This window comes from Rhineura floridana, chromosome 10 (genome assembly GCF_030035675.1).
Source record: "Rhineura floridana isolate rRhiFlo1 chromosome 10, rRhiFlo1.hap2, whole genome shotgun sequence".
Classification (NCBI taxonomy): Eukaryota; Metazoa; Chordata; class Lepidosauria; order Squamata; family Rhineuridae; genus Rhineura; species Rhineura floridana.
The window spans coordinates 22631354-22644061 of NC_084489.1; the positions used below are offsets into that span (position 1 = coordinate 22631354).

Genomic DNA, 12708 nt, shown 5'->3' on the forward strand with positions numbered 1-12708 from the left:
TTTAGGGTTTCCACCTGCTGTACCCTTCTGTACCCTGCTGTGGCGGAGAACCTCAAGAAGGGTCTTCAAAATGCATTGCTTTTCTCAGACAGGTTGTTGTTGTTTTTATACAAAGCTTCAATTTGTGAAGGTAACAACGTTCCATAGAGAGTCAAATTATTTGCATAGGAATGAATTGCTTAGAATAAATACAAAAATCAATGATCCACAGCATGTCCAGTCAGATAGGACAGCAGTTAAATGCAGTACCATTATCTTTATAGAATGAGTGTTTTGCATTCATTGGAAAGTGAACAATATAGGGATTAGGTGCATGCTACCAAAACAACTTGAATAAGCTGTGCAACGTTGTTCAAAAAGCTCTCTACAGAACACTGAACAGAGCAGTTGAAGAGCTGATTATGAGTTATTTACAATGATTATAGACATTGTCCCTAGTCCAGCTAAGAACCATGTTGCCAGAGAAGCATTCTCTACATGCATCCCTTGTTTGATGGGAAATTGTGCACGCCAACAAATGATACATGCATGGTTCTGCAGTCCAGTCCAGTCCAATATCTGGAGACATTTGGAATGCAGCCAGAATGGTTTGGAGCACTGGTTCCCAATCTTTATGAGTACAGGACCCCCTTTGTAAGCTCAAAAAAATTCATGACCCCCCCATGCTAATTGTAATTTTTGGTCACTTTTTATTGAAAAAATGGTGCGTGCCAAAAATCACATCTCCAAATATCCCTTTCCTGCAAACAGGGAGGTGTTGCTTTCTTTTCTTAATGCAAAGGTCCAATCAAATTGGTATCCCCCTCCCACACACACAGTCTGAAGATGTACAGTTCTGTCTCCCAACACCAGCAGGTTACAGCGCTGGACTAAGATCCAGATTCATATCCCCACCCAGCCATGAAACACACTGGGTGACCTTGGACCAGGCACAGTTTCTCAGCCTGACTTATCTCACAGGGTTGGTGTAAGGATAAAATGGAAAGGGGGGAGGAACCGTGTACACCACCTTGAGCAACTTGGAGGAAAAGTGGGATATAAATACAATAATAATTAATTAAATAAATACATTTCATCTGCAGTATGTGGACCCCAGCCTCAGCCAACCTGCTGAGCTTAATAAGAAGCAGCAGCAGCAACAACAACAATGTGGTAGCGGTGGGGGTGCTAGATTGTGTAGACAAAAAGGTGGATAGATGGGGTTAGTACTTTCAGGCCTTGGAATGATCATCAGAACTGATGACTTGGTTAGTGTGCACTTGGGGAATGAGAATGGAACAGAAAACAGATCAGCGCACGCATATACATAAACACACCTGCCCCTCCTGCAAGCATCTGCAGGCATGCATGCATTTGGGCACATGGGAGGGGTGAAGCCCTCAACTGCTGTAGCATCTTTGAGAGAGAGATTGAGGGGGCAGAGTGTAGGTGGAAGAAAGGGGGGGCGCTGGCACACACACACAGCCTCAGAGATGGAGGGCAAGCAAGTCCTGAGGTTCCTAACTGCTCATTGGTTCTGTCTGGGCCAAAAGCGAGATCTGGGTGCCCACGCAAATAATAATAATTTTTAGATGGCAACAAAGCAGGAGCCAAGAAAGGCAGGCAGGCTGCCAAGAAAGAAGGGAAAAAGCAGCCTTGCTTCTTTTTGCTTCAAGAAAAGCCCCCTCCCTCTTGTTCTGAGCAAGGGCATCAGCGGCAGCGGTAGTGAGAGGAGACGGGAGCTGGTAATAGTAATCCCCTCTTCTTCCTGGTAGCTCCACCCTCAGCCTCCTTCGGCGTCTGCCACATGCTTTGTAGGCAGATGCCTGCCCTCGATGCGCCTGAAAGATGTTCTGCTACTTCAGCAAAAGTCCACCTCTTGTTTGGAGCAAGGGAGAGGTGTCGTCTGCAGTGGCAGTGGAGAGCAGACAGTGTCCAAGGAATGAAGACTTTTGTAAAAAGTAGTAATAAATAATCAATTTCTTTACTGTTCACGGCCCCCTCTGACCCCCCTTCATGGCCCCCATGGGGGTCATGGCTCCCAGGTTGGGAACCACTGGTTTGGAGAATTATGAGTGGTTTTGTTGACACAATCACTCCTGAGCACCCTCTCCCATTTCATAGAGCCCAGTTGGCTCCTTGGTATATATCTTAGGGCTCTTATGTGTATAGTTAGTGAGTTCCTTTATGTTATCAACTCAAGTCTGCATATGTGAATTTCATCTATGTGTTTTCTAGGCTTGCTACTACAAACAGGTAGATAGGATCTTGTTGAAGAATGAATTGTGTAGATAGTACATTGGCTCAGTGGGATGAATAACAAGGTGAATTGGGGTGATTTGGGGGTTGTTCCCTCCCTCATGAGTCAAAGTGTGGTGTCAACCCCCTCATCAGATCAGGGCCCTCATCAGGCCTCATGTCACCCGTTTGCTTCTGTCCTTTTCTAAGGTTGTAGCTCTATGTTTATCTTTATCTATATGATTTCCTAGGTTCATGGGCTTTGAAAAAATTGAGATTATCCAAAATGTTGCTTCCAGAGCACTGAAGAGCTTAGGAACATTTTGTTGTTGTTGTTAAAGTACAGCAATGTAGTATTCTTTTAAAAGCTAAATGGTTCATTTTTTAAAAAAGTCTATATTGCTGTGCTGTAGCAAGACAAAACAAATAAAGCCACCTAGAACTCAACAAGCAGTTTTCTAGACAGTATAGTCAATAGTCAATTCATTTACATACTGCATTTTCCACTAATGGTCTGTGGTCAAAGCGGTTTACATGAACAAACAGTCCAAATACTGTAGCACAACACCACATAATAAAAAGAACAATCACTACAACACCCCCCAAAATCATATAATATACATCAAAATGCAAATGAGCATAAAGCTCAACAATAAAGCGCAAGCCAAAATATCCAAAAGCAACCCCCAAAGCTGATATAACAATCTCTTCTGTCTCCCCAGACCTCCTTCCTATCACATAGTACAGTCTGTTGGAGGCCTGTAAGATACAGAACCTGAAAGGCCAGTGTGAAGCTTCAAAGTTTTAAAAATGTACAAGCCAGAATACACACCACTCGGCTATCTCTTAATTATTTAATGCTAAGAAAGAGCAAGGGAAAACTCCACCCTCTGCAAATATGAAATTTTTATGGATTATGGAAGAAAGTTAATCCCTTTTACTTCCCCCGCAAAAAGTCCCTGGACTCATTCACCTGCAATTTGGCAGGCTTAATGCACTCTAGAGGAGCTTGTGTTCCTGTAAATTCCATCCACTTTAGCCAAAAGGGGAAAAATTTATAGCCATTTTTAAATTCCCCATTAGAGTGAAAAGGGAACAAGCAGCACAGTTTGGAATCCAAAACACAGACTGAAGCGGAGAGAACGAAGCAACTCAGAAGCAGATTGGCATTTTAAAAAATGCACAGATACAAGACAAATCTTAGGGTCTGTGCACACCTCTAGCAGCTCTCTGGATTCTATTGAATAAGTGAAGTCCAAAATCCCATTTCTTATTTAAAACAATATTTATTGTCAAAGTATTATCAAGCAGCAAATTCATTCATCCCACACACTTTTTAAAGAGATATTTAGTCAGAGATCATTAGGCTCGGGATTGCTTGAATGCCACATTGCACACCAAGATGTTCCAGAAGCTCACTTTTCTCTTCTAGCTTGTTTCTTTTCAGTTAGGCAACTTCACGTTTTCTTTTTTTACCCACAACATCCATACAGATTGAGGAGACACAAATATGCTGAAAGCCTGCTCATTTATTTATTTATGCCTGGGAACATTTTCCTGCAGGAAACAAGGAAATATTGGAATATTAAAGATATTTATGCAAAGCCTCATCCTTTTCATCTTTCTGATACCAGGCTTTTGGATCTCAGGGTAGTGAAATAGCAATTAAATCCAGAAAAGTCATTGATTGATTGATTGGTTACTAAGTAATGGGTAAAATACCAAACACAGCTGTGTTTCCGTTTTCAGTTAAGAGCAAAGTGTCTTCAAGCTTGCCTTTTTCACAATACTATGCAAAGGATTGGGGGAGTCAATCAATTAACTCAGCAGTATTGGAAGGGAGATTTCGGGGGATACCGAATGCACAAAGGACCTGTCCCTGTAGGGTGGGAGAGATAGAATCTCTGTATCATGTCCTTCTTGCATGCCCAATATACTCTTCTGAATGGTCTAAATTCCTTTACCCCCACATCAATCGGTCTTTTAACAGCCCCCCTGCGAGGATGATAGAGCAGCTTTTAAACGGTACAAACAGGAATCTTACAATTGCTGTAGCCAAATTCATCTATGCAGCCCAAGTTAAACAAACTAACCTTGTATCCTGAATGGCCAGCACAACCTTATGTCTGATTTTTCTTTTAACCTTGAAGAGTTTTAGTTTCTTGTTAAGCTGGAATTTTAATTATGTATTTTATAATTTTCCTTTTCTGTATCTAATCTTGTTGTATGGGTCTTTGGCCGCAAATAAAGATTGATTGAATTAAATCCAGAAAAGTCATGTCAAAGCCACTGTGACAACTCTAGCGTTGGTGAGCCATAGATTATGTAGTCTAATGTCCCATATGTAAACCACTTTGATGATTTTTTAAAAAATGAAATAGAGGCATACAAAAATAAATATAAAAATGGAGAAGTGGATTCAGAATGTTTCTAGCTCAATGAGCAACAGCATGGATAAACAAGTGCTGCACATGTAGTTTGTCTCCCAGTTCAGCTACCAAGCTTATGTACACTGTCAGAAAATCAGTTACACAACTAAACAGGTGTTTGGGATGAGGGGGCATCCCCCTGTGCACTATTGGCACTATTGCCGATATTTCTACTTGGACTATGAGGATACAGCCTAGCTATTTCACATCCCTGAGGATGTCCATGACACTTTTGTGACATCCTCATCTGGTTTACATGAGTCTATATTTGGGCAGTGTTGAATGTTTGCTAATTTTGAGTTTTGAGCTAACAGTATTGCTTTGGGAGGTGGGGAGGGTCGAACACTGAAATGTATGTGTGCTTAGCTCCCCCGCATTCAAGTTTACTGCTACTTTTTCCTCTCCTTAATGATGCCACAATTGGCACCATTTAAAAAAAATTGGTGGCTTTTGATTACTGTATTTTTGGGGTGATCACCAGCCAATTGGGGAATCATGTAATGAAATCAAATGCAACACAGCCAATCATATCTGACTATGTGATGATATAACTGAAGGCAAACAAAACCAATTTGAAATGCTTATTGGAGTAGCACTTATTGGAGTAGCACTGCCCTCACTCTGAACTGTGGACCCTTTTACCTTGAACAAACATCTGCTTCCATCTGATTTCATATTGGAGGTCAATATACAACTTCCAGCCACTTCCACTTGGATAATCTTATGTGGCTAGCTAAGGATATTACCTATCTTTCCCCCCCCCCCCATCTGACGACATTCATTGGCCCAGTCTTCTACCAGGATGGGAGTAACCAGTTCAGCAAACTTTGACAGAGGACATGCAGATGAGCAGCCTGGCAGAGTGAGTTGACAGGGATCTTTCACAGTGTGATTCCGAAAATACATTTCAATGGTATGCTCTCTGATTTGCAGTGACATAGAAAAAGGAAAAAGAGAACAAAAGTTAAATTACTATGTTTTGACGAGCGCTATTCAAAAATGCAGTACTGAAATGGAAATGCCTTGGAGTTGGCAACAACAGTTATTTGAGAACAATGAACCCCAGAAGCTGTAATGTACTGCTCCACACAGGCAAAAACTCATAGTCTTGGTGGACAGCAATGTATGCCATTTAGGAACCTTCTATTGTGTTGTAATGAGTTTGGGGTTAGACTAAATTTCTAGACTCTAATCCTGTAATATTATAGCTGTAAGATGGAATCAGCATGCAAGCTAATTCAAGAAAATGAACGCACACATCTATTGCATATTTCTTTCATTTGGAACCAAAAGGTTGAGACTGTTGATGACACAATAAAATACTTGCCCGTTATTTTCTTGATACAGTTCAAAAATCTGGCAAGCTGCATATGGTGGCAGCCTTTCGTTGTAAACATTGAGTGCCATCTGCAGGGCACCAAGTGTGGTGTCATGCTGTAAAAAAGCAAAAAATACATACATGTAAAATATTGTGATTGAAGGTTGCTTGTAAAGGTAGCTTGTGATATTGCTAATTTTAACCCTTTTTATTAATTGCTAGATGCAGAACATTGTGAATTGCTAGATGCCTTAAATACGGAACAAACATCAGTAGCCACCAGAAGCCAGACCATCAGTGTTGTCCAAACCCCCAAGACAATAAGAAAGTCTCTGCCTAGTGCCAGAAAGATGGCAAAGTTGGCACCAGGTGAGCTTCCCTGGGAAGAGAATTCTACAATCGGAGGGTGACCACAGAAAAGGCCTGATTTCTCCTTGCCATCTAAACACATACAGTTAGCCTTTGACATTCTCATCTATGTTAGAGAGTGAGTGGGATCTCAGGGTTTTAACTTCAAAACATAGGGTGGAATCCTGCACAGATTAAACTGCTTAATGCTATAACACTATACCCACTTACCTGGGAGTAAATCTCATTGAACTCAATGGAACTTCTGAGTATACTTATCTAGAATTACATGATAAATCCCACTGAGCTTGAACAATTTAACTATGCACACATCCACAGTCAAATTGCTTAAGGGAAATATACTTACTGCAGAATAGACTAGCATTTTCCTTTTCTCTGAATTCTTAGCAGCCCTGGATAGATTTTCAAGAATTGCTTTCACAAGGAGACCTTAATGGAGGTGAGAAAGAGTGTTGATACTGGTGGTGGTAAGAAGGATATTGCAAGGTGACTAAGCCTGAAGTCCTAATCCCACATGTGGGAGTAAGCTTCACTGAATTCATTAGGAATGACTTCTGAGGAGACATAGTTAAGATTGCCCTGTATTTTATGAAGTTTCCATACAGGATAGCATAGAATTTAGGAAAAAATAATTGAGTCAAGATAATAAAGAATGACAATAATATCCTAGCCAATAATACGTTTTCCATTAATGAACAGGGGAATTATCCCACCAAAATTAAACACATTTAAGCCCACTGTATAAAATATTATTGCCATTCAGTAGTCAATTGGAGGGTTAAGCAGATGTTCAACATCCACAATCTTATACATGTGTACTCAAGAAGTAAGTTCAGAGGACTTACTCCCAGAAAGGTGGATATAGGTTTGCTTCCTAATTATCTTAAATGAAACTTTATCAGTACTTAACCTCATGCTCAAAGTGTTTTATAGCTTTGAATGAAATGTTGTCAGTACTTATTAGAATAGTTCTGCTAGATTGTCTTTGAACAATCTCTTTCTATTTAAAAAAATCTGCTAGAATAGCGGCTATGTCCTTTATAACATAGGAAACAAGCACTCAACTTATTACAAATAAAGATGTTACAGTTCCAAATCAATCAGCGATCATTGATGGCATACAATTAGAAAGTGCTCTGAGTAATACAACTTTTATGAGTTCAATACTGGTGCCATTTACAACTTCAGTTCTCAGTGGAAAATAGATAAGTATGCCCAGATGTCTGATCATAAGATTTCAGAGCAACTCTAAATGGTCTCCATACAACCCACATGGACCCAAGTGTCCAAATCCACCTGGAAAGGTATAATAGGATGTAAGTTAAATGTCTAACTTTCCCCTGATTTGAGGAAATTACAGATCAAATGTAAACAATCACAGATTGTTTAGTTTTCATTACTACAACATATTTATATTTTCTGAGCCAACTACAGATTTAGATCAAACAATGATTTATATTTAGATATAAATAGATAAATACACTTACTGCAGCATTGCACATATGTCAATATAATAAAAGCATAATATAAAATAAAAATGGTAAATAATGCAACTAAGGCAAAACTACAAAGTAAGGGAGATGATCCAGCCAAAGGTGAGCATTTTAGGAACCTAGGAACACAGCCAGTAATGTGAAAGAGGATGACATCTGGAGGGCCACATGTTAGCCACCCCTGTTCTAGAACCTGCATCCTTCAATGGGAGACCTATGGAGGAGCTATAAACTTTGCATCAGCTACAACAGGCTTCACAAAAAAAGCTTCACAAATAAATGTGCTCCCCTAATGCACAGCTCCGCCAATTAAAATTATCCTTTGCTGATTAAAATTGGCCTCCACTGATTAATTAGCTTTGTTGATTAAAGTACCAGTTACACCAGTTAAGAGCATCCAGCCCTAATACTTTGTGTTTTATTTCAGCTTGGCTATACTGTACTGAAAGAGAAGTCAATAAAGCCTCAGTGAAAGGTTCTTGGTTACCTCCTTGCAGCCGAGCCTTCTCTTCTCTTTTGTAAATGCCAAATAATGATGACAAGGATAACACAGTCAGCTCTGCCAGCTTGGCCCTCACATCTTGAGTAGCCCACACAGGTAGTGTATAATTGTGAATAGACTGCAATAAAAAGAAGCATATTTTCAATTATTTTGAAATATTTTCCTATCTCACTGCCCTACTTTCTCTTGTCATATTGGGCTATTGGCTTTGATTTTTTTGCACTGAACAAAGTTGCATTCAGACATGGGGTTTATTGTGTTAGTTGATTATAATGGTAGTATTTCTGTCCCTATTTGTATTGTTCTTTTCACACTGCAGTACCTGCTACATTAGGTAACTGTGGCTTTTTTACTGATATACCACCATGTCGCACTAAATTTCATTCACACCAGTGGGCATAGTGTGACACAACAATGAATGTCATTGGACATGTTGCGACTCCCCCATCTTTTCCACACATGTGCACTTCTGTTCCTCTGTAATTCCTCCATGAAAACAGCAGGAAAGAACTGTATGCTGGAATACTGCCCCAAATTTCATCACTTTACTCCTGTGATTTTCTGGGTTAATGGCATTGCAAATAGTTTTTTTCTGGAAGCAATTAAGATGGAAATAAGGACTAAATTTCCACTATATTCTGCTAGATTTCTGTAAGTGGCTTTTATGTTGTGTGAAAGATGAAATAAAATGTGAAAATTAACAGGTAAGGAAATATCAGGAAAATGGAATAAACTGCTGTCTGAATGTAGCGAAAGTGTATTTTTTCAAAAAGTGCCAATTAGGTAGATTCACATTCAAATGTGGACTGAACTGTATTTCTTTCCCATTCCTACCTCTAGCCTGCTATCATCAATGGCACCCTTGGATTTATTTTCAGAATCTGGCAGAAAAACTAGTCAGGCTCTGGAGGACTCAGATTGGGGACTTTGGCAGTAAGACCTGGCAGCCTTATTCTTTGCAACTGCCAAGGAGGCTTGCAGACAGAGGAAACTGCACATCTAATGTCACCACTGTAGATGACCAGAAGCTTTCAGGCAGGAGCAGGTGATCTGAAGAGCCAACGGCTCCACCTGGCCTTATCTAATTGCTGTCCCTAGGCTTGCTTCTCGGTCTTAGCTGCTTATCATTAAGTTCAGATTGAGCTGCTGCTAGGGATGTGCTAGAATCCTCCTAATTTGGATTTTGAACTGAATTTTTCATTACATCACTTATCCTCTATCATTGTGGATCAGATTTTTATGTAGTGATTTGTCTGCAGCTCTTTTTGAAAAATGATTTTTTTTAAAAAAAAACCTCTGCTTCTAAAATATCAGTATTAAGGAAGATAATTTTATCAACTTTTCCTTTCATTTGTCAATATTTCCTTTCAAAATATCTCTATTTCCTTTTAAAATATCGACAACATTTTTTGTGAGGGAAAAAACCAGATTGATAAAAGGTTCAACTAAAAGACAAAGAACGTACTAAATCGATACTGGCCTGTTAGGTCGACTGAATGCTTTTGAACTGGAACTGGCCAACAGATCTCATCCCTAGATGCTACAGACAGGGTCTGTAATGCCAAACCACAATTAGTTACAAGAATGAGTCCTTATAGTAGGAAGCTCATGCATTCCTTCCTTCACCTCCTCTTTTCTCTTTTACTCTCTGCAATTAGTAACTTCAGATCTTGGTTTAACGGCAAACCATTGTTTGGCATTCTATCTGCACAGGCAAATTGTGGTTTGTGATTGCCTGCTAAAGCAGGGATGGGGAATCTGTGGCTCTCAAGATATTGATGGACTCTAGCTCCCATCAGCCCCAGCCGCACATTGAGGCCACAGGTTTCCCTGTACTAAACAATGGTTTGGCATTATGTCTGAACAGCCCCAGTGTCTGGCAACCCTGTTTATCTACTGACCTTCATCCTAGTTGCCATCTCTGACAAATATCGCAATAAGCAGCAAAAATATTCACCTTGTCATCACTTCTCTAAGCCAAATAAAATTCATGCGTGATATTTAGTGCTAGTCCTACTCAGAATAGATCCATTGAAATTAATAGACCTGACCAATGTAGGTGCATTAATTTAAATGAGACTACTCTGAGTAGGACATATTTGAATACATCCCCATGTTCTTACATGTAGTCAAAATATTTCACATTTTCTTTATGATGCTTGGAGAGGAACACTCCTCTTTCCCTTTTTTCTTTTTAGCTGCCATCACATCATTTGAATTCAGTTTTTTTCTGTAGTGGGATAAACATTTACAACTTTAAAGATTAAAAAAAAGAAAAATACCTCACAGAATAAAGTATCCTGTACATGCCACATTTTGAAATTGTCCAAATAGATGAGAGTGCGAGGGTCATATCCTGAATAAGAAGCAATAGTTTTCATAAATTCCTGAAAGGAAAAGAGAACACAAATTCTTCAAATGCAAATCAGAATGCCACTGTTTTCTGGTATGTCCACATAGGCTGTAACCCTGCACAATGTAGTTAGTTACTTGCCACTTAGGTTGCAGACTTGCATTCAGGTAGATCACACTGAAGTCCATCATATGTACCTTTCCAGCCTAATGATGTGTAGGACTGCAACCCTAACCTCTGCACTAACACTGTGGCTTGATCATATAATCTGGGCTACTGGGAGGAACAGCAGGATTATACAGCCATGAGAGTGGCTGTATACTATAGCCAGTAGGAATTATAAATCTAATTCATCATCATCATAATCTTGGTTTAATAATTAGCTGAGATATGAACCTAGCCTTGTACAGAGCTTGGAAAAGTTACTTTTTTGAACTACAACTCCCATCAGCCCCAGCCAGCAAGGCGACTGGATTGGGCTGATGGGAGTCGTAGTTCAAAAAGGTAACTTTTCCAAGCTCTGCCATGTACGCAGCTGCTTCCCTGCTCTCTTTTCAGTTCACTGAAATTAATCCGAAAAGTAGGGATGGGTGAATATGTCCTTCCATTTCTCCCCATTTCTCATTTTTCCAGTCTTCAGTTCTCTACCTTTCTACATCAGTGTGTGTATTTTTTTTAAAAAAGCCTCATGAAAACTTGTCAGCACTTTTTGTGTGAATATCTCCTACTAAACACATTTTGTATGCATTTTTGCCTAGTATACACATTTTTGCAAAGGAATTTCCCTAATACAGTGCATCTTGTATGTTATGTTCACTTATATGTATATGTATGCATGCTTTATTGCAGTATATGCAATTTTGTACACATTTATTTGGCTATAGAACTGTATTGCAAAATTCAGATAAATGCAAATTTTGAAGGATAGTTGTTTTGCTTTGCATATTGTTTCAGAAAATGTAAATTTGGTAGGGTTGCTGGACTCATGTTTATTGCTTAACATGCATAGGTTTCTACGTATCGAAATATTACACATACTTTAGGTAATTAGGTTTTGCTACATTGATTTCTAATCTAACAGCAATGCAACTATTACACGTTGTAGCTGAAAATGGTTGGGCCTAGGCTGAACTGGACATTTTACCAATACCCTCCCCCAATCCTCAGCAAGGTAGCAATGAAAAAGGAAGGAGGTCAAACATACGTAAAGAGTATGTAGACCTTTTAACTTTCAACCATTCTGTTTAGTGTCCCACTGAAGGATCACATCCAAAAGCTTAGAAGGCCTAATTTAGAACTACTTGTGAAAAGCAATCAATGGTGTGTCTTTCTCCTTTAATTATCCAGTGTTTGGATAAAAGGAATTTGATAAATGGGACTGTGCCTTAGCCAAGCTGAAGGTGAAATATATATAAAGACTAGGATATGACTTTTTCAAAGCATTCCGTTTTGTTTTCCTGTAAGACTTCATAGTAGCATGCAAACTCAGTATGTTGCATTTTGGGCGTACAAAAGTAGATTTCTATTAGTTGTGAAGCCTTTTTAGAAGATTTGATGCCAAAAAGGAAAGAAACCCAACCTTGATAAGCCTGGAAGAAGTCAACTGGGCTAGATAATAAGTCTGTTCTAGGGTTGCCAGGTCGGAACCATTCAAAAACCTGAGAAAATGGGGGCGGGCCCTAGTGATGTCACGGGGTGGGCCCTAGTGATGTCACGGGGTGGGCCCTAGTGACATCATTAAACATGATACATTGTATCAACCACAGTTGCTTGGAGCATACCATTCAAAAAAAAATCTCTGGAGATTAAAATAGAAATCTTACCTAAAATAGGGTGTTCCTAGGTCCATCTGAAGTGACAAAGTCATTCTTTCTCACAAGCTTAGGGTGATGCAAAATGGAAATGGACTGCCTTCAAGTTGATCCCAGATAGGGTCTTCATGGTAAGCAGTATTCAGACAGAGGTGGTTTACTATTGCCTTCCTCTGAGTCTGAGAGGCAGTGACTGGCCCAAGGTCACCCGGTGAG

At 39.6% G+C, this 12708-nt stretch overlaps 1 protein-coding gene across 4 annotated transcripts in view; it reads right to left on the reverse strand.

Annotated features, from left to right (window-relative positions):
- Positions 1-3726: 3726 nt before the first annotated feature.
- The window catches only part of LOC133365300 (prostatic acid phosphatase-like), a 39012-nt gene continuing 30030 nt past the window's right edge, over positions 3727-12708 (reverse strand). For 2 of the 4 annotated variants that reach the window (XM_061586978.1, XM_061586981.1), the window contains exons 6-11: positions 10611-10715; positions 8314-8446; positions 6680-6762; positions 5974-6080; positions 5393-5568; positions 3727-3774 (exon numbers count right to left, since the gene is read on the reverse strand). In XM_061586978.1, the coding sequence (XP_061442962.1) occupies positions 3755-3774; positions 5393-5568; positions 5974-6080; positions 6680-6762; positions 8314-8446; positions 10611-10715 (624 nt within the window). In that variant the 3' untranslated portion in view covers positions 3727-3754. Of the gene's footprint in view, positions 5569-5973; positions 6081-6679; positions 6763-8313; positions 8447-10610; positions 10716-12708 lie in introns of all 4 variants that reach the window. The other 2 variants (XM_061586980.1, XM_061586979.1) reach the window with 2 other exon arrangements.